General features: G+C 41.7%; 1 protein-coding gene across 13 annotated transcripts in view; it reads right to left on the reverse strand.

Moving 5' to 3' along the window:
• Window positions 1-24277, reverse strand: part of Myo3b (myosin IIIB) — a 397916-nt gene that overhangs the window by 219916 nt on the left and 153723 nt on the right. For all 13 annotated transcript variants that reach the window (XR_011371567.1, XR_011371573.1, XM_070021235.1 and 10 more), the window contains 10 exons: window positions 23766-23862; window positions 22593-22709; window positions 21888-21992; window positions 19038-19121; window positions 17799-18001; window positions 15564-15662; window positions 14699-14813; window positions 2942-3068; window positions 1357-1567; window positions 372-519 (listed from right to left, as the gene is read on the reverse strand). Coding sequence is in view for 11 of the 13 variants with exons in the window: in XM_070021235.1 (XP_069877336.1) it covers window positions 372-519; window positions 1357-1567; window positions 2942-3068; window positions 14699-14813; window positions 15564-15662; window positions 17799-18001; window positions 19038-19121; window positions 21888-21992; window positions 22593-22709; window positions 23766-23862 (1306 nt within the window). In the remaining 2 variants the exon portion in view is untranslated. The remainder of the gene's footprint in view (window positions 1-371; window positions 520-1356; window positions 1568-2941; window positions 3069-14698; window positions 14814-15563; window positions 15663-17798; window positions 18002-19037; window positions 19122-21887; window positions 21993-22592; window positions 22710-23765; window positions 23863-24277) is intronic.

The following is a 24277-nucleotide window of genomic DNA, read 5'->3' on the forward strand; positions in this document are numbered from 1 at the left end:
GAGATGGGAGACAAGGCATGGCTTTGGTGGTTGCTACGAGCTCATGTCCAGAATTCAAGATCATTCTGTGTCATTATGGTCCCCATCGCACATATTTTTAACTAACATGGACGGAAATAAAGCACTCTGAGCAATTCACACGCAAGAATTTCAAAGTAAGATTTAAATAATTGGCTCATCATCAGGTCTACTAAAGTGGGAAACAAGTACTTTTGTACAACTATCAAGACCTTTTTTTCCCCAGACTAAATTTAGATCGTTCATTTTGACAGGACTGAACCACCATTGGTTATACGTGTATGCCTAGGAGAGTTTTGGCTTCCCCGCTTGGGTCCTTCGGAGATCCCTTCCCCATCAGCGTTAGTCGTTACCTGCTCCAGGGCAAACACGTGCTGATTGAAATAGTACTGGATCTGTTCGTTGGCGATGTTTATGCAGAGCTGCTCAAAGGAATTTCTCTGAAAATTCTCAAACCCAAAGATATCCAAGATCCCCACGTTCATTCCATCTTCTGCACTACTGCATGGGAGAGATGAGATGAGTCAGACTCTTTAGAAGAGGCAACCCCGCCATCTCAAGCTGACAAGAATACATCCTCCAGAGCATCTATGGCCACCCAGGGCCCGCCACCCCAGGAAGGCAGCCTCCGGTCACCTCCAGGGCAAGAGGCAGTTTTTGTCTTAAGCCATTTTTGCCTTGCGTCCTTTAACAGTAAACTTAAAAAAAAAAAAAAAAGCATGATCTTTTAAAATCTTACTTAGAGCCAGATATAAAAGTACACACTTGTAATCCCAGCACTTAGGAAACTGAGACAGAAGGATCCTGAGTTTGAAGCCTGCCTCGAAAACAAAGAAACAAAAACAAAACCAGAAGCGCCATACATAAAGGAATGGGCTGTGGCTTTTGCCTACACATCCTTCCACCTACGTATACTACCTACTCTTAAGAATCTAATGTTGTCAATTCTTTCACAGCACAGGAAATCAATGATCAGGAAAAAAAAAGTGTGTTTTAGCACTTTTCCTGGCATGTCTCATTTAATTCTAAAAGTGCTATGAGAAGGATCTATTCTGTGGCTTAGAACATGTAGCTGATTAAGCTGTTGGTGTGGATGTGAATCTGGTTTATTCAGCTCCTGGCTAGCTCCTCCCCTTACATACTTCACTTGCCTGACTCCATCCATCATTCACTGCTCAGGGATGAACTCTTCGGCACTCCCTAAGCCTCTCTCAGGAGAGAGCCTGAGAGCTTTGCTAAAGAAAACTCTAGCTAGGTCCAAACACTTTCTCGCAAAGCTCTAAGAGACAGGAGTGCAGGCCAGCTCTTTTGAGGCCTCTGCTCTCCCAGGGCACTTGCCATATGTTTTTGTCTGGCTGCAGGAGAGTGTTGATGCGATTGACAATCCAGCTGAAGAGTCTCCCGTACAGGGCTTTGGACATGGCATCCCGGACATCCGCAGCCCTGTCCACCGTGTTGGCGCGGACGATGGTCTCCCCTCGAGTGACCACACAGTGGGACGTGAGGGCCTCCTGCAGCTCTTCGGGACTGATGCAGAGAACTGAGGCAGCTGAAACACAGAGTAAGGATGATACTGGGACTGTGGCCTTTCCTTCAGTCAATCAGTCAGCCTTTTAGCTAGTCTGTGCCAGCCTCTATGCTAGGTACTTCAGAATAGAGATCAGCAAAGCCAATCTTCTGACCCGAAGACACTTCCAGCCAGCCATTGTGTGTGTGTTGGGGGGGGGGGGTCAGGGAGGAAGGTCCACATTGCTCTGACAGCTCTTCACAAGTGTTTGATTTTTTTTTTTTAAGTAGAGGGTGGGGCCTACTATCCTACTCAAGAGGCTGGCTGGAGAGAGGAGGGATAGTGGGAGAACAACAAAGGAGTGGGTAATAATGTTCAACAAGAAATGGACTCATAGGAAGTGGCGCTGTAGCTCTAGTGGTACAACGCTCTCCTTGAGTTGAAGAGTGCAGGGACAACGCCCAAGCCCAGAGTTCAAGCCCCACGACTGACAAAAAAAAAAAAAAAAAAAAAGAGAAAAAGAAACGGACTCATTACCTTACTCATGTAACTGGAACTTCTCTGTATAGCATCTTTACAATAAAATTAAAAAGTTAAAATTTTTTTAAAAAAGAGGCTGCGATCTGAGGATCACAGTTCAAACAACCCAGGCAGGAAAGTCAGTGTGATGCTTATCTCCAATTAACCACAAAAAAGAGATAAATAGAGCTGTGGCTCCAGTGGTAGAACACAAGCCTTGGATGGAAAAGCTAAGAGGACAGTGCCCCCTGCCCAGGTAAAATTGAAGATGGGATTATCTTCAATGAAACAAATTGAAGAAAGAGAATCACTTATCACGTCAGTATATCGCAGTGTTAACGTGCCAGAGGCTTGCCTCGAGAGGCAGAACACCCCCCAGGCAAGACAGCCAAGCAAGCAGGGGACCATATGTTCAGATTCGAATGCCTACACATAAAGAAAATGACTAAAAAGCAGTATAGGTCAACACTGAAAAGGCTTGACTATTTTTAAATCAGTTTGGGTTGCTATTTTTTGTAACTGACATTTCTCATTCTTTGTGTCACCATAATTACAGGTAAATTTTAAGGGTAAATAGAAGCTTGCTTTCTTGCCTACAGATGCTGACTTGGAAATTTAGAGTGGGATGTGAATTCTTGTACTTTCTCAAAAACTTACAGATGATTTTCAGAACCAGCTGAGGTTGGAGAGCGATCACCCACGGATGCCTGCCATGCAATTGTTTCTATAGAACACCTATTTGCAGCTTCCCAGGACTTCTTTTGGGATAATGAAAACATCCAGAGCAGGTGGAGGAATGGCCACAGCTGCATTACATCCTACAGATTCTTGGAAAACTAGCAGAGTGAGAGAAATATGTACTATGACCCCACAGAGCACACGGACGCTAATAATTACCATTCTCCAAAGCGTCAGCATTGGGCACTTGACTTTTATCTGTTTGGTGTTGAGAAGAAATAGCTGCAAACTCAATGTTCCCGATATTCAAAATCCCAGCCAGAATTCTGTACACAGAGTTCACCTCCTGAAAGGGAAATTAGAAGCCATGTTTGAAGGTCATTGCCAATGGAACCACTGAATCACCAGCCCTGCGGTGGGAGGTATTCATTTTCCATCAGAGTCCATCCTCAGAATGTGGGACACACCAAAACTTCCCAACCTACTTTGCAGTTAGGGGTGGTGACATTACTACATTTTAACACTGGAGCAAGGGTGGAAGGAGGTGGGCTTCTTGAGGTCCCAGGCTCCATGGGTGTGAGCAAGCCATCTCCACACCTTTCTGATCATTATTGCCGGCTGGCACTCCAAGCAAACTGGCCTTAAATGTGTCATTGATGAGGATTCTGGATAACAAGGATGGATTGCATGGAATGGAGCTGCTCTGCAATCTCAACCTCTTTCCTTGGAACTGTGATGTAAGCAGGAGCTCATATTCTTTTTTGGGGGGTGGAGGAGGAAGGTTGTCAGTCCTAGGGCTGAACCTCAGATCCTGGGTACTGTCCATGAGCTTTTTTGCTCAAATCTAGTGTCTTACTACTTGAGCCACAGCCCCATTTCCAGCTTTTGGGGGCTAATTGGAGCTAAGAGTCTCACTGACTTTCATTCCTGGGCTGGCTTTGAATCAAGATTCTCAGATCTCAGCTGCTAAGTAGCTAGGATTAAAGCATAAACTACCAGTGCCCAGCTGTGTTAGCCCCTAAATTCAGCTATGGCCTACTCTTTTTTTTTTCTTTTTATCTGCCCTGCTGCCAGCCTAGGAAAGCTGCCCAACCAACCCTTTTGCCTACTTTTGGCCTAATGTGGCTGGATAATCTGGGCTTAGGCAGGGAGAAGCACCAGGATCTTGAGAAATCAAATTGGGCCTATTTGGGCCTAGGCGCGCTCTGCTGGAGATGAAGCTCCGATTGCTTAATCCCCAGTTGAGCTGACAAGTGGATTTCTCCATTGTCTTCTATTTTTCCAGGGAGGAGACAGGAGTGCAATTTTAGGGCAATTTTAGGGCATCATCTCAGGATCCACAGTTCAGGGCTTCCATCTGTGGTGGGTGCACCTGCAGGCAGTGCCCAGCTAAGCACACTTACTGAAGGAGGGGAGGCTGGGCTGTGCAGCTAGACACGGGGAAAGCATAAACAATGGACTCCTGACAGCAGGAGGCTGGGGTTCCTGAGCCTGGGGCAGGGTGGCTGGGGCCTGGAAGTTCCTAGGCAGAGAAAGAGGCTTCTGGGCTAACAGTAAAATGAACCAACATTTGAGAACACTTACTATACCAGGAATTGAGTAAAACTCTTTTCAGAGACTATCTTCAAAGCCTTACCTCCTCCATTTTACAGCAGAAATTGAGACAGAGTCAAAATCACCAAGGTAAATAGTGAAAAAGTTTTGAACCCAGGCAGCCTGGCTCTAGACCTATGCTGTACTATCAAGTATGTACCTGTATACATGTGCCTATGCATACACTCACTTCTTTTTCTCTTATTCTATCTTGACAGATTTCTAAGTCATCTGACTGGCCTTGAACTAAGGATATATATTCTCAACTCTCCTTGGACTGCTTGCTCACAGCTGGTGCTCTACCACTTGAGCCATGCATCCAATAATCCCTTGGTCTTTGTCAGTCCTAGGGCTTGAACTCAGGTCTGGGTGCTATCCTTCAGCTTGTTTGCTCAAGGCTAGTGCCCTATATGGTCTACTCTTTAAGATGAAAGAGTACATGCTCCCTTCACTTCTTCTGATGTAACTTTTCTGAACTGGTTGGGGAGGCATCCACTGATGGTTTGCTGAGAATTACATAATAGAGCACATAGTGATGAATGAAGTCATTAGAAATCACGTGTGATATTTTACATAGTAAAACATATATTTGACCCTTGTTCCTGGACCAAAAGCCTCTAAAAATCCTTGTAATTATCTGGATGATTAGAGTCTTGTTATTGGTACCTTTCGATCATTTCTGAGCTTATGTTAATAAACATTGTAGGCCTCTACATTGAATTGAGATGGGTAAGGATCTGGTTGGCTAAGGAGGAGCCAATCATGTAACTAACGGATTGGACCTTTCAGCTCTCGGTCCTACCAAACTCTGGGAAGGAAAGAAGGGGTAGAGATGAAGGCAATCACCAAAGGCCAGCAATTAATCAATCCTGTGTATGTAATGGAACTTCCATGAAAAACCCCTAAGCAATGGGATTAGTAAATCCATGGAAGTGCCAGGAGGTGTAATACCCAGAAGGTGTAATACCATAGAAGCTTTGAACTCTTTCCCACCAATGTCCTGTGTCATTTTCCATTAGCCTATTCTTGAATTTTATCCAGTAAAATGTTTTCTTGTGAGTTGTAGACAATTATCAAGTGGGGAAGGGGAGTGGGGGGGCTGGGGAGGGAGCCAGAAGTGCGCAAGAACTAGGCACCAGTGGTTTATGCCTGTATTCTAGCTCCAGAGGAAGCTGAGACCTGGGCAATGAAGGTTCCAAGCCAGCCAGGGCAGAAAAGTCTGCAGATTCGATCTCCAAAATAATATCCCAAAAGCCTGGCTGGAGAGAGCCAAGTAACTTAACTGCTAAACCCCTGAGTTCAAGCCCCCCACAAACCCACACAAAGGAAAAGAAAGAAGAAGGTAGATGGAGGAGGAGGAAGGAAGGAAGGAAGGAGGGAAGGAAGGAAGGAAGGAAGGAAGGAAGGAAGGAAGGAAGGAAGGAAGGAAGGAAGGAAGGAAGGAAGGAAGGAAGGAAGTAGAAGAGAAGGAAGAAGAGAAAGAAAGAGGAAGGAGGAAGAAAGAAGACGAGGAGGTAGAAGCAGTAGAGGAGGAAAAGGAAGAAGATAAAGAGGAAGAAGGAGAAGGAAGAGGAAGGGGAGGAGGAGGAGAGGGAGGAAGGGGAAGAGAAAGGAAAGGAGGAGGAGACAGGTGTGGCCTGGGACTGTGGGATAATGTCTTCAGTGGAGAAGACTGGGTCCTTAAGTCATGGAATCTAATGTTAATGCTAGGTAAACAGAATAGAATTGAATTTTAGGTCATTCACTTGCTGCCAGAGAATTGGTCGGAGGAAGGGAGCCATATTGCATGTTAGAATGTGATTGAAATGATTTCACATTATCTAAGACTACTTTTTATAATGAAAATGGAATATAAATTGCATTAATGGGTTTTTTTAAATTTTATTTTATTTTATTTGAGAACATACTGTATAGAGGGGCTACAATTACATGGGCAGGATAATGCATATATTTCTTACCAAGCATTGCAGCCTCCTCCTTTGTTTACCCTTCACCTCCCTTCCCAGCCTCCCCCCTCCCCCCACCCAATTATACCCCCCTCCCCCCCCCCACACCGACATTGTAAAGCTGGTTTTGACATGACATTTTGTACTTCTCATTGTTGCAACAGGTCCACCTGAATCCTTAAACGACTTGTTTGTCCCCATCTCCTCCACATACCCCCGCTTTCACTATATTTGATGTCAGTATAGCATTAATGGTTTTTTAAAATATGCTAATCACTGTAGCTCATGCCTGTAATACCAGCTACATTGGGAAGATTGTAGTTCAAGGTCAGCCTAGACAAAAAGTTAGTGAGACTCCCAACTGAATCAATAATCTGTGCATGGATGTGGTGGTTCTTGTCATCTCAGTTTGGGAGACACAGGAAGGGGAAGGGGGTTTCAAACGAGTTAAGCCCTGGATGAAAATGCAGGATCCTAAAGCAAATGGGCAGGGGGCTTCGCTGTGAGAGAGTACCTCCCTAGCAAGCTTGAGGTGCTGAGTTTAAACCCCATCACCAAAAAAGGTATATTTATTTATTTTAAATGTATATTTTCTATATGTGAAACAGTAAAATAACTAACCAGGAAATCTCCACATTATTTCTGCTTATAGATGGAGAAAAAATAGTTGCATACACACACACAAATACTCAGCAAGTTACTTGATCTAGTGTTCTAGAGAGCAGCAAACTAATAAGAAGTATCATTAGATCACTGACAAAACATTACCCGCCCCGCACACTGAGGCTTCCCACAGTTAGTGCTCAGTAAAACTGAAAACCTAGCACAGATGGTAACAGTGACACCTGCTGGATACTTGATAATGTTACAAAGACAAATGAGCATTCTAAGCTGGCCTTCTAGCATAGATAAATATTGTTCTTCCAGCTTCTAAATCAAGGGCAAGACGTCATGTTTCCGACTTTGAGAATCACTGTTTAATCACACAACATACAACTGGCTATGAAGAACACCTTCCAAATGGGTTTTCTGGGACTCGCCTGGATTTAACATGACAGCCGCTCATTACCTTGATCAATACAGTGTGAGGCAGGCTGAATACATCAAGCATTCCCACAGAGCAGAGACGGGAACCGACTACAGCAAGTCCTGCACCTGCTATCTCTATATCCAGTTAGCTCAGAAGGGAATAAATAAAAAGAAAGAACCTCTACTCAGGGAGAAACATGTATTTCCTCTAATTAAAACATGTACAGGGCCAGGAGCCGGTGGTTCATGCCTGTAATTCTAGCCATTCAGGAAGTTGAGATCTGAGGATCCCAGTTCGAAGCCAGCTCGGATAAGAAAGAACATGAGACTCTTATCTCCAATTAACCACCAGAAAACCAGAAATGGTGCTGTGGGTCAAAGTGGTAGAGTGCTAGTCTTGAACAACAGAGCTCAGGCACAGCACCCAGGTCTCAAGTTCAAGCCCCCCAACCAAAAAACAAACCAGCAACAACAACAGCAAAAAAAAAACAAAAAACATGCCCAGGCTTTTCAGATATTTCCATACAAGCCATGGAACCTTTCAAATAAGATTTTCAAGCATTTCAGCAGTAGGATCATGAGCCCCAAAGAAAATGGTTGTTAAAAACCTGCCCTTGGGAAAAAAACAAAACAAAACAAACAAAAGAAAACCTGCCCTTGGGACCAACAGCGTGCCCAGTTGCTTTTCTGGCAACTATCTCTTCAGGTAGCCAACAAAAATGGAAAAATACCTGTGGACTTGAATAAAAACTTTTAAGTTTAGCCGGGCGCTGGTGGCTCACGCCTGTAATCCTAGCTACTCAGGAGGCTGAGATCTGAGGATCGCGGTTCAAAGCCAGCCCAGGCAGGAGAGACCGTGAGACTCCTATCTCCAATAAACCACCAGAAAATCGGAAGTGGTGCTGTAGCTCAAGTGGTAGAGTGCTAGCCTTGAGCTGAAGAGCTGAGGGACAGCGCCCAGGCCCAGAGTTCAAGCCCCATGACCGACCAAAAACAACAACAACAACAACAAAAAAAAACTTTTAAGTTTAAACTCGTGAATCACTAAAGTTGATGGTGGCCTCAGTATCCTTCTCTGCTTCACTGAAGGGAAGTGGGGATCCTAGCTTCTTATGTACATGGTTTTATGGTCTTTAAGGTTATCCCATGTTTCCCAGAACTTCTTGATCAAATTTTTCTTTAATTCTCCCCATAGACACCCTGAGAAAACTTTCTCACCTTCCCTACCTTGCTCACCTCTAGCGATGGAGTCTCTGGAATCTCCACCTTTCCTATAAAAATTCCTACATGGTTATCTCTTTTTGTTTCCTAACTCTCTAACTTTCTCCCCCATTGTTGTTGTTGTTAAAGGTACTATGGTTTGAACTCGTGACTCTGTGCTTGCTTGGAAGGCATTCTATTGCTTCAGCCATTCCTCCAGCCCTCCAACTGTCTATATGATAAAATGGAATAACCTCACTGTGAATGAGAAATGGGATTCAAAAAGACTTAACAAGTCCTCCAGTTATCTCGATTCACTGTTGATGAATATGAACTCAGTTTGGCCATCAATTGGCAAAAGTGGGGAGAACTTCTATGTCTAAGGCCCACTGCAGGATGTATGACCTTTGCTCCTTTTTCCCAGAAGTCATGTATTTTTTTAAATTTTTTCAAATTTTTTATTGCAATTAAGAGGTTAGATAATTTCCCAAATTTCACAGTATTATGGGATAGTGAAGCTTAGTTAAAGTCACAAACACATTCTAACTTTCAGAGGACAAATTGTCTATCATGGTCTATAACATTTATGAGTTCTATGAGCTTTGCAATACAGTTATTTCTTCCACATTGGGTGATATGTACATTTCTTTTGTTTTGCATAGCATCAGCTGTTCCCTCTTTCCCACTCCTTCCCTCCCTCCCATTGCTGCCATTGAGTTGCTTAGTTCATTTTGGTCAATGTTCAGTGCAGCTGATGGGTCCTGCTGTTGTATGTTTTTCCCTGATTCCCTCTAGTTCTGTGTCGTCCTCCTTGTTTCCCTCCGGTGTACACATAAATACCATACATGTGATCAGCAGCATGGGGTTATTTAGTAGTGATTCGACCAGATGAGTGGAAGTCCTTTGTTTCTTAAGACCTGTTAATTTTGTCATATCACCTAACATTTTGAATTTAACATCCACTTATCAGGAAGACCATGTACCATTTGTCTCTTTGCTCTTGGCTTACCTCACTCAACATGATTTCTTCTAGCTCCATCCATTTCCCTGCAAACGCCATTATTTTGCTGTTTCTAATGGCTGCATAATATTCCATTGTGTATAGCTACCACAATTTTTGGATCCATTCATCTGTGGTGGGACATCTGGGTTGTTTCCATATCCTAGCTATTGTGAACAGTGCTGCAATAAACATGGAGGTGCATGTGTCCTTGTATACTGGTTCCTGTTGTTCAGGATAGATGCCTAGAAGTAGTTTGACTGGGTCATAAGGGAGATCAATACTTAGCTTTCTGAGGACCCTCCAGACTGCTTTCCAAAGTGGTTGTATAAGTGTACATTCCCACCAGCAGTGTAATAGGGTTCCTTTTTCTCCACATCCCCTCCAGCATTTGTCGTTGGCTGACTTGAGGATGTGGGACATTCTGACGGGGGTAAGGTGGTATCTCAGGGTTGTCTTTATTTGCATTTCCTTCACAACCAGGGACGGTGAACAGTTCCTCATGTGTTTCTTTGCCATTTTTATCTCTTCTTCTGAGAAGTCTCTCTTTAGTTCCCTTGCCCATTTAGTATTTGGTTTGTTAGGTTTAGGAGGGATTAGTTTCTTGAGTTCCCTGTATATACTGGATATTAACCCCTTGTCTGATATACTGCTGGTAAATATTTTTTCCCAATTAGTTGGTTGTCTTTCTAGCTTGGTTGCTATAGCTTTATCTGTGCAGAAGCTTTTTATTTTAAGGTAGTCTAATTTGTCGAGTCTCTCTCCAATTTGTTGTGACCCTGGGACTCTGTTCAGGAAGTTCCTGCGTGTGCCTATAAGTTCAAGTGTCTTTCCTGCTCTATCCTGCAGTAGTTTCAGAGATTCAGGTTTGATGTTAATGTCTTTAATCCATTTTGAGTTGATGTTGGTGCATGGTGATAGGCTGGGTTCCACTTTTAGTCTTCTGCATGTGGCCTCCCAGTTTTCCCAGCACCAGTGGTTGAAGAGGCTGTTTCGTCCACTGTATGTCCTTTGTCAAATATCAGCTGACTGTAGGTATGTGATTTTATTTCTGGATCTTCTATTCTATTTCCTTGGTCTTCAGGTCTGTTTTGTGCCAGTACTATGCTGACTTTGTTATTATGGCTCTGTAGTAGAGTTTGAAGTTCGGCATCAAGATCCCTCCCATGTTGTCTTTTTTTCTAGAATTGTTTTGGCTATTCTAGGTCTTTTGTTGTTCCATATGAATTTTTGGAGTGTTTTCTGTATTTCAGAAATGTACAGCATTGGGATTTTAATAGGAATTGCATTGAATTTGTATATTAATTTTGTCAGTATTGCCATTTTCATTATATTAAGTCTGCCTATCCAAGAGCATGGAAGGTCTTTCCATTTCCTAGTGTCTTCTGTAATTTCTTTCTTTAACTTTTTATAGTTTTCATTAAATAGTTCTTTTACATCTTTGGTTAGGTTAATTCCTAAATATTTTATTTTGGGGGAGGTTATTGTGAATGGGGTAGCTCCCTTTATTTCCCTCTCTGCTTGTACATTGTCAGTGTACAGGAAGGCAACTGATTTTTGTGGGTTGATTTTGTATCCTGCTACTTTGCTGAAGTGATTTATAATTTCTAGGAGTTTGGGGGATCGTGAAGGTATAGTATCATGTCATCTGCAAAAAGGGATAGTTTAACTTCTTCTTTCCCTATGCGGATCCCTTTAATGTCTTTTTCTTGCAGAAGGTATTTCTTTACTGATGTAGGTACTTCCTAAATGATGTTGAGGCCAGGTTGAAGGTTAAGTAGAACCTGGTGCTGTTTATATTGAACCAGCCTGACCTAGCTGCAAGGCATGTCAGGTCCTTCTCTTTCTTGGCCTCCCCAGGAATTCACTGCCCACTCCAAAACCTTCCCACTCTTTGTAAGTTACTTCTATGTGTTCACCAGTACTTCCCTCAGCACTGTATTTAAACTAGCTGACGGTCTCAGTATGCCTTCTTGATCTCCTTTGCCTAGATTCATGGCATTTGCCATCTTAAAAGCCAATGGTACCCCACAAGCTGTCATGAAAACAATGGAACTCCTCAAGACCCCCACATTATACTTCAATATCTCATTCTTCTGCCTCTGTACAGCAATATTCTTTTTATTCATAATCTACTTTGAAGAGACAAAAGAAATTTGACCCTGAATTCAAAGACTTCTCCCTAATTTTTTCACCCAAAGATCTACAGTATGTGTCCAATTATGACCATCTTCTACAGTTACAATTTATATAACATGTTATGATAATTCCCACACCAGCTAGACAAGCATAACATTCAACAAAAACACTATGGATTCCCTTCAGGCATGGAAGTAGAAATGCGCTGATGTTTACAGCTGGCTCAAAGTATAAATCCTCTAGGCCCCTTGCAAGAAGCATCATTGTCAGTAAAAGGCTCCCTCCACCAGGGAAGTCTCTTTGCAATCAACTCAGGGTCAAGTGCTTCTTCCAGTTCTTTTGGCTGCTGTCCCAAAATCAAAATTCATCCCAGAGTTCAGGCTAACATTTGCTACTCATAATTCTGCTGCAAGGATTTGGGAAAAACTTAGGGGATTGCTACAGGGAACTAGTGACCTTCTAAGAAAGGACAGGAAACCAAATATTGATTGAACTGACAAGTTCATTCAAGCTCTGTACAGAAATGTCTGCCCAGAAAAACCTAAGAGAAAGTTCTGTCACATCAGCCACTTGGCATTTGCTGCCTGACTTCAGTCCATTGAATTTTTCTGAAATTAGTCCCATTATGTGACTTTACAAACACAAAATGAACTGAGTTCGCTCATCCAAACAGGTGTTCTGCAGAGATTTCACCACAAAAGTTAGGGTCAGAGAGATGTCATAAACTTCTTCCTTCCATTTCCAAGAAGATTTGTTTCCTATAGGAACTAATATGGGACATGGTGAAGATGCTCACAAGGACATAGCATCACACTCCTGCGGCTTAGGGGAATAGTCTAGACCAAGCCCAAATGAGGAATTCCCAACATATCTTTCATTTATTTCATTATTCATTTACATAGTTATTTCTTTCTACTGAACTTTCTCCATACAGCTTAGGAATGGCTTATTTCAAGGATATTTATGTGAAACACTTCATTTCTTCTTTGAAGTTTATTGTTTTGAAGCAGATAGCATCTGCTTTGTTATTGGCATCTCATTGTTATTATTAGAATAACACCATTGGCCTTGCTTCTAGAGTGAGGACCAGTCTCTCCCCAGTATTCTGTAACTGCATTGTATGCATTGAAAGTGAAATGCCATCCACCTTGCAGGCTGACTTCCTTGTGGCTTCTTAACCTTTTTTTTTTTTTTTGGTCGGTTGTGGGGCTTGAACTCTGGGCTTGGGCACTGTCCCTGCACTCTTCAGCTCAAGGAGAGCGCTCTACTGCTTGAGCCACAGCCCCACTTCTGGTTTTCTAGTAGTTTATTAGAGATAAGAGTCTCACAGACTTTTTCCTGCCTGGGCTGGCTTTGAACTTCGATCCTCAGATCTCAGCCTCCTGAGTAGCTAGGATTACAGGCATGAGCCACCAGCACCTGGCCTTTCTTAACCTTTTAAGGAAGTATGCTCCTGAACATTTTCGCAGGACTCAGGTGACTGTAAACAGCTCTCCCACATATTGACTGTCTGTAAGTTAAGAACCACAAAAAAGATGTCCTTTAATAGTACTGTAACCTGTTTAACTCCTGTCTTCTAAGTAGCCAAGGGAAGCATATTTCTATTTTTATCTGACCTTTGGGATTTTCTACTGTCTGTCAGTTTAAAGTCTGAGGGAAGCCAAAAGAGAAAATTAACAGCTAGCTAGAAAAAGAAAGGTATTATTATGACTAAAATTAACTATGCCAGAGAGGAAAGGGCTAGCCAAATTCATTGGATTACAGAATCAATCCTTTACCCCAGTGGCTGTCTCAAGGTAACTGGAATGTTTTTGTAATCTAATTCTGTAAGATTAGACTCTCATATCTACTTCCTAATCATTCACTCCTTTTGCTGGGGAAAAAAACAAAGGTATCTATAGCTTTTACACAAAATTGATAACATTTTTGGCTTAAGCCCTGAAACTGTGACATAATGTATTACAGTATGATATCTCAGCGTAGGGTTATAAATATTGTCTGTTACGACCAGCATATATTTAACAGAGACAGCTGTATCTAATATGATAAAAGTAGTACAAGGCAGCTGTGTGCTGGTGGTTCATACCTGTAATCCTAGCTACTCAGGAAGCTAAGATCTGAGGATTGAGATTCAAAGCCAGCCCAAGCAGAAGAATCTGTGAGACTCTTATCTCCAATTAACTACCAAAAAGCCAAAAGTAGAGCTGTTGCTAAAAGTGGTAGAGTGCTATCCCTGAGCAAAAAAGCTCAGGACAATACCTAGGCCCTGAGTTAAGCCCTATGACAGACAAAAAAAAGTAGTACAAGGCTTAGAGCCATAGTTAATAAAGCACACAAAAGTAGCACAAAGTTACGCAGGAAAGTTAAAAAGGTTTTAAATAATGGGTCTTAGTACATAAAATGATACTTGTATAATATAATCCTGTGGTTAGAGTGTAACCTACGCATTCCTGGACTCCTATTCACAATTTATTTGTATCAATACGGGGCTTGAACTCTTGTTTGGCTTTTTCCTCTCAAGCCTGATGCTCTATCACTTAAGCCATAACTCTACTTCTGGGTTTTTGCTGGTTAATTGGAGATAAGAGACTCTTGGATTTGTCTGCCACAGCTGGCTTTGAACTGAGATCCTTTCTTCTCTTTTGACAACCTAGGATTATAGGCATAAGCTACTAGTGCCCAGCACAACACTTTAATGATTAAGATGATCCCGAGTTAGAAAAGGACAGTTCTGTTTGGGGATTTTGTTATTACAGTAAAGAACTAAGAACAGTTCCTAGAGTCATGAGTCCTTACAGCCATGCTTCTCTTGGGCATCTTGTTACAAGGCTGGTTCTGGTTCAGCCATTCATGAATGGACCAGAAAGTCTGTTTGAAACAGTGCTCAGGTGATGACAAAGCTTCTTGGCCCTTGACCCACATTTTGAGTAGGAAGACTTTATCTCATGACCAACATGGCACTGAAAGGAGACTATACTGCACTCAGTTAGAGCATCGGTGTCTTCACTCACATCCATCTAGCGGTAGTAACCTACTTGAGTTTCTCTCGGTCTCATGGCAGTCACTTACCTTGTCTGTGAACCCAATAATCCTGAAGCAATGCTGAATGGCTTCAAACTGTCTTCTGTAAGACTCCTTGGAAGTTATGTCCTGCATGACTCTTCCCGTTTCATCAGCTATATACCTAAATGAAGTGGAAAAGGACCAAGCACAATGAGTGTTCACTTGGAACCCAGAACCTGATATGCCACGGCAGGTGACACTTGGGTTCCCTCTTTGCAAGGATATTTCCTTCACAGTCTAATATTGGGGGTGAGGGATGGGGATGGGAATGAAGGTACACATAGAGGAAGAAAAGGGTTACAGGTAAGCTGATACATATTGTGTGTGTTTATGTGTGCATGTGCATGTGCCAATACTTGATCAGTGCCTAGAGTACTCGCTTTTTCCACTCAAGCCTAATGCTCTACCATTTGAGCCACACCCACTTTTGTTTTTTTGCTATATAATTGGAGATAAGAGTTTCGTGGACTTTTCTGCCCAGGCTGGCTTTGAACTTGGGATCCTTAGATCTCAGCCTCCTGAGGACTTCACAGGTCTGAGCCATTGCACCCAGCTGCAGTAGAGTTTTTTTTTTAATTTAATTTAATTTTATTTGTGAACATACTGTACAGAGGGGTTACAATTACATGGGCAGGATAATGTGTACATTTCTTACCAAGCATGCAGTAGAGTTTTTGATCCTCCTAGAAAATGCAAATGGTTTAGATGTGGTTTCTACCACCTTATCTTGCATATTTAAGTTAAATAGACTGTGAGTTTCCTGATAGGAAAACAGCTCCATTTACTTCCAAATTTGTCAACTGCTAATTGCACATTCATTCAAAATTAACAAGCAAAGCTCCTGGGCAAGCGGGTTTAACACAAAACTTACTTAGGAGGCTTTTCCTCAGGAAGTCGCAACTCTGAAAGTTTCTTCTGGTGATAAAGACCAGCATAAATATAGTAAAATATGTGAAAATTTTTCTCTCCCCTAAAAAAAAGGAAGGAATTTTATAAATACCATGTTCTGAGTTTCCCCAGAAATTGGGTCAGTAAGTAACATCATTCAATAGCAGATTTGCACATTCAGGCAATTAAATACTTTGTTACATTTACAGAAGAGTTATTAAGAATGATAGAATTAGGGCTGGGAAGGTAGCTCAGCGGTAGAGTGCATGCCTTGCAAGCATGAGGCCCTGGGTTCAATTCCTCAGCACCACATAAACAGAAAAAGCCGGAAGTGGCGCTGTGGCTCCAGTGGTAGAGCGCTAGCCTTGAGCTGAAGAGCTGAGGGACAGCGCCCAGACCCAGAGTTCAGGCCCCATGACCGGCCAAAAAAAAAAAAAAAAAAGAATGATAGAATTAGAATAGTAACTGTCACAATTCTGTATTGCTAAACAGTTACCTTCACTGTAAGCAGGAGTGTTAGAGAATGGAGCAGGTGGCAGTTTGTCCAGTGCTCCCAAACCTCTGTATTTGTGCATAGGACCTCTGTTTAAAGCCCCTGCTACTTCAGGAAGAGTGACTTCCAATTCGGAGCAAGCCCTCTGCTCTACTGGAGCCCCAGATAGGAATTGGGAGCAGTCTAGGGAGCAGAACTGCACCCCTACCTGAGGTCTGCCCTCTCCCAGTTTCATATGCTTTCAGGTACCATCCTGGCTACAGTTATTTCAGATAGGAGCTGGAAAGAGTTACAAACAGAAGGTGAAAGCAGCACTGCCAGCAGAGGAAGCAATATGTAGCCATCATCCACGTGGGTGGAAAGAAAGCCAGCGTGAAGAGGTGGGCAGGCAGCCGGGGCCAGCCCACACAGGCCTTGGAAGGCCAGAACAAAGATGGGTTGATGAAGCAATTACAGTTCTCTAAAATGTTTGATGCAGCTGAGTGAGCTGAAAGTGTGACATAAACAGATTGTGATGAGGAAAATACAGACTGTCCAGTTCAGCATAAGACAGAAGGGAATAGCAATACAGATTCAAGGGATCCAACAGGGGCTCCAGGTGAGAAGCAAGTAGGCCTGAACAGTGGATTGGAAGTGTTGCTAGAGTAGGGAAGGCTTGTGTGTGTGTGTGTGTGTGTGTGTGTGTGTGTGTGTGTGTGTGTGTGTGAGTGTGTGTGTGTGTATGTGTGTGTGTGTGTATATACATATATATGAGAAATGACCTAAAGAACATCCCAGTGGACAGTAGAGGATGGGAGTTGGAGTCTGCCTGCTAGGTTCCCAGTGTGAGAATCCAGGGATGTGTGTGTGTGTGTGTGTGTGTGTGTGTGTGTGTGTGTGTGTGTGTGTGTGTGTGTGTGTGTGTGAGGAGGGGTCTAGGCACTGTCACTTAGCTTTTTTTTTTTTACTCAAGGCTGGTGCCCTACCACTTGAGCCACAGTTCCATTTCTGGTTACTAGAAATAAAACAATAACAGACTTTCCTGCCTAGGCTGGTCTTGAACCACAATCATCATATCTTTAGCCTGCTGAGGTAGCTTTGTTTACAGTTGTGAGCCATTGCGGACTTGCCCATATTTTATTGAAGATACCTCTTAATTCTTCCAAGTTTTTCCTGTTAATATTCATTTTTAGCCTATACCTGATTGTTAAAATAAAGGATTCTCATATTCTCTCTCTGAAAAAAATCAACACATGGAATATTCTCACTCGTAAGGCTAGCACTTTCACTTAAGCCATGGCTCCACTTCTACCTTTTTATTGGTTAATCGGAGGCAAGAGTCTCATAGACGTTCCTGTCTAGGCTGACTTTGGACTGAAATCCTCAGATCTCAGCTCCTGAATATCCAGGATTACAGGTGTGAGCCACCAGCACCCAGCTTATAATTTCAGTTTTGAAGTAGCTAATTATTTTTTTAAAGCATATATCATAATGCTTCTATATTTTACCTGATAGGAAAGCATTCCCACTCTTAGCCCTTGGTATTCTGCCCCTTCACATATGTTTTGTAGGTTTTAAAACAACCAAGGACACTTTGCTTAAATAATTACTTGGTCTTGGCTGGGAGCAAGTAGGCAGGGCTAACAGTAGGCTAAAGAACAAGAATGAAAATGGAACGTTTAAACTTCCAAAGCTTCCAAGTTTGTATTGGAGAACAAAGACAGAATGCTAAAGTGGTACACCTACTCTGCCTGTTTTATAACTCTGGACTTTTCCAGGAGATATTCAGAGATTCTTGCCCCCATCACGGCTCCAGTCGGTGTGAACATCATTTCCAGATACTTCCCAAACCGGCTGGAGTTGTCATTGATGGCAGTGCACGCATTCCCGAAGGCTTCCACCAGAGAGTTCACTTGAAGAATCTTCTCTCGCAATGTCTGATTGTCCGCCTGGGTCAAACAGAGAAGTCAGGAGACTCAGGAAAGTGATTTGCCCTTGCCTATCTAAGTTCACATGGTCCTTTCCCAAAGAGCTCCATTTTGGGGAAATTTGCATCAGCCACTAGCATCTTTTTCCCAAATGAGCAATTCACCAGGGAGACACGAAACAAGCTAGACTATCTTAGGCAGCAGTGGTTACAACCTGATGCGCATCCTTTATAACCCCTAACAGGTCAAATGCTGAAGTTTGCAGCTGGATGCTGGTGGCCCCTGCTTATAACCCCAGCTACTCAGGAGGCTGAAATTTGAGAACCCTAGTTCAAAGCAGTCTGAACAGACAAATCTGAGACTCTTACTTTCAATTAACCAGCAAAAAGCCAGAATTGCAGGTATGGTTCAAGTGGTAGAGAATCAGCCTTGAGCAAAATAACCAAGCAAGAATGTGAGGTCCTTAGTTCAAACCTCAGGAGAGACACACACACAAAATAAAAGGCAAGCATTTGAAGCAGATTTTTCTTAGGCATCCATTATAATGGTCAGTAAACCACCTCTATGAAAAGATTCCTTAACTTCTTCTTGGGTCATGCCATAGACTGATTCCAAGTAGAAGCAATTTCCAGACAAAATTTGCAGTCATTTCATCAACAATCATTTTACCAAGCTGAAAATTTCCATTTCGCTTAACTTTTGCTCAAAGCTTTTCATTTTCCATCTCCTTAATCATCACAGTGTCTCTCCCTGATGTTATGCACAGTGTTTAACCACTTTTACTATTTAATGGCTAAATGTTTCTATTATATTGAAAACATGAAAAATTAATTGCTGATAATCTGGTAAATTCGTGCTGGCATTATTTTCCTCACTACGTGAAGCAAGGGCAGCATGCTGGCATCTTAAGAGGTCTCACTATCAGGAGGCAAACATAAGAAAGATGGAAGGGCTTTGCAGAGCTCCTGTCACTAACACAGTCCTCTGTCATTTATAATACATGCAGATGCTCCACAGGAACTTCTCGCCACAATACTGAAAGAGGGGTAGTCAATACCTTTCCCAAGAAAGTTAGATGTTGAACAATCAGGTGGGCGCTTTCTGTCTTCCCCGAGCCACTTTCTCCACTGATGACAATACACTGATACAAGAAACAGGGCAAGAAGTTAGGACACAGAATAGCAATAGCTTTCATACAACAGGCACCCCCTTAATTTGTCCTTATGTCTCTATGCGGGGATTCTTTCCATCTCAAGACATGGAGAGTTTCTTCAACCTGTGGTTTTGCTGCTTAGCATTCCCATGTATAAATAAATGCACCTTTATGTATTTACTGGTGGATGGTTAGGGGATTTTTGTCATCACAAACAATATTACAGTGAACAATACTACAGACTGATCATGCTGGTTATATACAGGTTTGTGGTCCATGGAAATACATTCTGAGAAGGGATGTGGATGATGGAAAGTTAAAGCTATCATAAGGTTAGACCTTCCTTGGCTAAGACTATAGCAATATGTGAAGTGACTGCTCTCCTACAGCCTCACCACACAGTGTGTTGTTTGCCAGTCTGTACCTTAAGATATGGCATCTCAGTGCAGTTTTAGTCTAAACTCTTCTTATGAATGAGGTTGAGAATCTTATACATACTTTAAGTCATTCATACCTTCTTTTTAGTTGACCTAATTCTACCCTTTGCCTTGTATTTAATTGTATTGTTGACCTTTTTAATCATCTATGAAATTCTCTTATGCATAAATGAGCTCTTGATGAAAAGAAGCTAGATGTGGTATAATAAAAATTGTCTGTTTGGTCTTTGTCCTGACTTCTGGCACAAAACTCCTAAAGTCCTCCGAGTTTCCTGAGTGCTAAAGTGACAGCAGCAGCCTTTGTGGTCCACAAGGAGCCCTTCCCCCCACACCTTAGTTCCTGCTCGTGAGGCTTTCCAAGAGGGAGCCCTGGACAACTCCAAGATGGAGATCTAACCAAATATGTGATTAGAGGTGAGGGATTTGAGCCTCAACTCTGGGGAGGGGAAAGAGGTTGTAGACTGAATTAATAATAATATAAAAAACCTGATGATATTTCATTCACAGTGCTGGGCAGGGACTGGGGAGGAAATACCCAGAAAAGGCATGGACCTCTGTGTCCATGAACCTGCCTTATGCATAGCCCTCATGGATGATCCTAGGCTGATCCTAGGTTGTACCCTTTACAGTTGCTAGTAAGATAATTGTTTTCTTCAGCTCTATGAATTGATCTAGTGAATTAGTCAATCTGACAGGTGTCAAGGGAACCCCTGAAGTTTGTATCGGGCTTGGCAGAGGTGGAGAAGGAAGCCTGGATCTGATTTGTGGGCATTGTGTGACCTCTTAACCTGTGGGCTCTGGGCTAATTATATACAGAGATGGGATTGAATTATGGGATGTCCAGTTAGTGTCAGAATTGGAGGTTAGTGTTAGAAAACATATTTGGGATGAGAAAAAAAAGAAAAGAGGAGAAGAGAAGAGGAGAAAAGAGAAGATAGTAAGGCAACTTATTACCTTGAAAACTATACTATCTCTCTCCATTTACTTCGTCCCTGGGTATTTATGGACATTTCACAAGTTTCCATAAGTAGTTCTACAGTGAACCTCTGTATTTCATTTTGATTTATTCTTCCATAAAAGTTTGGATTTCACCTAGATATTCAGGAGGCTGAGATCTGAGGATTGTGGTTCGAACCTAGGTCTGGCAGGAAAAGTCCAAGAGACTCTTTATCTCCAATTGACCACAAAAAGCCAGAAGAGGAGCTGTGAGCAAAATTGTGCAGGGATAGCACCCAGATGCTGAGTTCAAGCTTTAGGACCAGTCCACATACATGCATGCATGAAGTAGGGGATTGAGGAAATAGAGAAACCAAGTGTCTGTTCCAGGTTCTTGAGTATGGAGGAAAGATATACAAATAATAATAGAGGGAAGTCTTGGATATATCACTTTTCAATTCCTTTGCTTTTTTCCCCACTTAAAAAAATTGTATTGTTCATGAACTCATGTTAAACTTTTTATTCTATAATTATAATTTTATGATACTTTGGTTAGTAGTAAAACTTTAAAAGAATCAAGAATGCCTTTTAATCATACAAAATATGAATACTAAGTATGATTTCTATGAATGCACAGCATTTAAAGCATTTGTGACAGAAATATGTAAAACCATGATTAAATAAAAGAAAGAAGTTGACAGCAAAAAAACCAGTCTGGATTTCACAGATCTCAGATAATATACAGAGTGATTTTCTATGAAATTTGCATGCCAAATTAAATTGTCTCTATTGCAAAAGATTTTTTAAAGAAAAAATAAAACAAGAAAGAAAAAACAATGTACCTACGGAAAGGAAAGGAGGGACCAAAGTTAGGATATGTCACCACTGTGAATTGGAAGTCTAGGAAAATGTACAAGTAAAATTTGTTTAATTAGCATTGACCTTAACCCAGCCTACAGATTCTCTGCAGCTAAATTGTGTGATGCAGGATCCATTGTAACCCAAGTGCAGTACATATAAAAACGATCAATTCTGAGCTGTTAATAGGAAGGAATTTCATTTATGCCATTCTATAGCTTGTTTTTATTATAGCCATTACAATCTAATCAGGTCATGTTTGCTCCATCTTTTCATTATGCTCATATTAGGAATGTCTTTATGATATTTTATGAGAGAAAATGAGGGTTGAAGAAATCACATTTCTTGAAAAGCAGTTTTCTCCTTGTCCTGCTATGATGGCCCTGCACTGCAGTTTCAATTCCTCTTCCCCTGGGCCAACCTCAGCAACCAGAATAGAAAGGTTCTGGGAAGACTTAGAAGCTGAAGAAGATGAAGTGCAGCTTGCTGTGAGACTTGCTAGGAAAAGAAGGCCAGTTCCTACCTGGTCTTTGCTGAAAGTCACCAAGCACTGGTAAGCAGCGTCTGCCGATGCAAATATGTGGGGCGGATTGGAAGCACGTTTCACCCCATGATAAAGCCTGGAAAACTGAAGAGGGAAAGGAATTAGCTAAATTAAAGGAATCCTCAAATGTTCCACAAGCTCATCCAATACTTTCACCAAGGCTTTGTCATTCAGCAGGGGATTTGAGACTGCAGGAAAACGCTGGAGCCTGCAGAGCTGAGTTCTAATCCTGGTTCTGCATGAGTAGCTTTGTGAGCTTGGTCAAAGGTACTGACTTCTCCGTATTCAGGCACTTGCTAACGTAGATCTACTAATATCTCTCTGATTCCCAGAGTTCTACAAAGGGACATAACCCACTGCCTGGCAATAGTAAGCACTCAAGACTCATTAGACATTATAGCAGCAGCTTACTTTAAAACATTACCCCTCCAAAAAAATAAATAATCCATTTGTGTTCAATTATTATCTGAATTTTGGAGTAGAACATGTAGGGTGGCATGATTTTGTCACCACTTTTCTTCTTTTTATTTGCATGTGATTTTATTTTTGCCAGTACAGGGATCAAACCCAGGGTGCTGTACATGCTAGGCAAGTGCTCTACACTAAATTACATCCTCTGCCCAGTCCTTCCTTGCGATTTTAGTTTTCCAGGAAAGAGCAATGTGTTCTCAGAACATCCCTCACCTGTGGAGAATAAATGCTTAGGCTCTGGAAGGGGTTCAAGGCAATTAGAATGTCTCCAATGTAGGTGTAAATCAGCGAATCTATATAACGTTTTTGCAACTGATGAATAATTGTATCCTAAGAGGAGAAAAACAGCATTGAGAACAAATGTTAAATTCAATCATGGCAGAGGTCTAAAAATAACAACAGATTCATTCTTACAAAAATGTTTTTCTCTAAAAGACTAACATAGCCTATTCAAATCAATACATTCTCAATCACTAACATGAGATATTTGCCTTGAAAGAAAAATAATCGGAATATCCAAATAACAAGGATTTGCTAAAAGATATTGAAATTACCAACAAAGAATTGTTTTGTAATCAGGGGTAAAAGAATGTCTCACCCACTTAAAATGTTTAATAGAATTCAACAGACCATTATGATGCTAAAGACAATATGATCATTTCATTTATCAAAATATTGCATTTAAAATCTAGGAGGGAGTCAAGTGCTGGTGGCTCACACCTGTAATCCTAACTACTCTAGAGGCTGAGTTCTGAGGATCACAGTTCAAAGCCATCTCAGGCAGCAAAGTCCATGAAACTCTTATTTCTAATTAACTGTCAAAATGCCAAAAATTGCACTACTGTTCAAAGCACTAGCCTTGAGCACAAAGCCTCCCCACACACACAATCTAGGAGGAATAAAATATGGAGTTGAACACTTTGAGATTCAGACATTAAAGAGTCCCCAGAATTTGACTCAGTTAGAAGCAGGTCTAGCACAATTAATAAAGTTAAATGTTCATATTTTAAATGGGGGACTGGTTTTCTGATTTAGAATGTAAACTACATTAACTTCACAATTTCCATGAACAAAGCTCATTTTTTTATTAAGTGGAAAATAATCTGCTCTGGTAGAACCCATCATGTAAGCCTAAAATATAAGGAGTTTTATTGGAAAAATCCTAGTGTATTGGAAAAATCTCTACATCGTTCTAGGGACCATAGACAAGCACAATATAGAATCATAGTCAGTGAGTGGATGTTCCCTGAGCTTTTAACTCATGGCCAAACAAAGAATTAACTCTTCAAATGACTTTTAAGAACATGATCTACAACAGAAAGATCAAGCTATTATTTATGTGAACCAAAAACTACCAATGAGAATTGTCTACTAAATATTCAGTACCTCATTCAGAACCTCAAGATTGACCAAGTCATCCTCAAGGCAGTACTTTTCAGCATCTTCCACACGATAGGGTCTTCTGGTGTGCATCCTCTCGTGCCTAGAAAGAGATGGAGAGAGCAATACATGAAGAAGGTGGGCACTGAGAACAGCTCTCTAGCCATCCTCTTACATGACACAGTTCTAGACTTCAGAGAGTAAGAAAGAGCAAGACCAGTCCAGATGCCCAAGCATCAAGGGGAGGTGAACTCTGTAGCTCAAGTTTCTCTTCTGCCACTGAGGAGAGTTACCTCATAAACTGCCCTATCACATATACTTGCTTTTCTTAAATTCTAACCACAGTATTTCCAGGAACTATGATCCTCAGATCACAGCTTCCTAAGTAGCTATGGTTACCAGCATAAGCCACAGGTACCTGATACTGTTATTATTTAATGTAGGATTGGAGGAAACCATTGGTTGAGACCTATACGTCCTAGTCTTATAGTAATGTAGGTAATGTGGTGTGACAAACT

The sequence above is a fragment of the Dipodomys merriami genome, unplaced genomic scaffold, assembly GCF_024711535.1.
Source record: "Dipodomys merriami isolate MVZ:Mamm:240054 unplaced genomic scaffold, mDipMer1.0.p SCAF_1, whole genome shotgun sequence".
NCBI classification, from domain to species: domain Eukaryota; kingdom Metazoa; phylum Chordata; class Mammalia; order Rodentia; family Heteromyidae; genus Dipodomys; species Dipodomys merriami.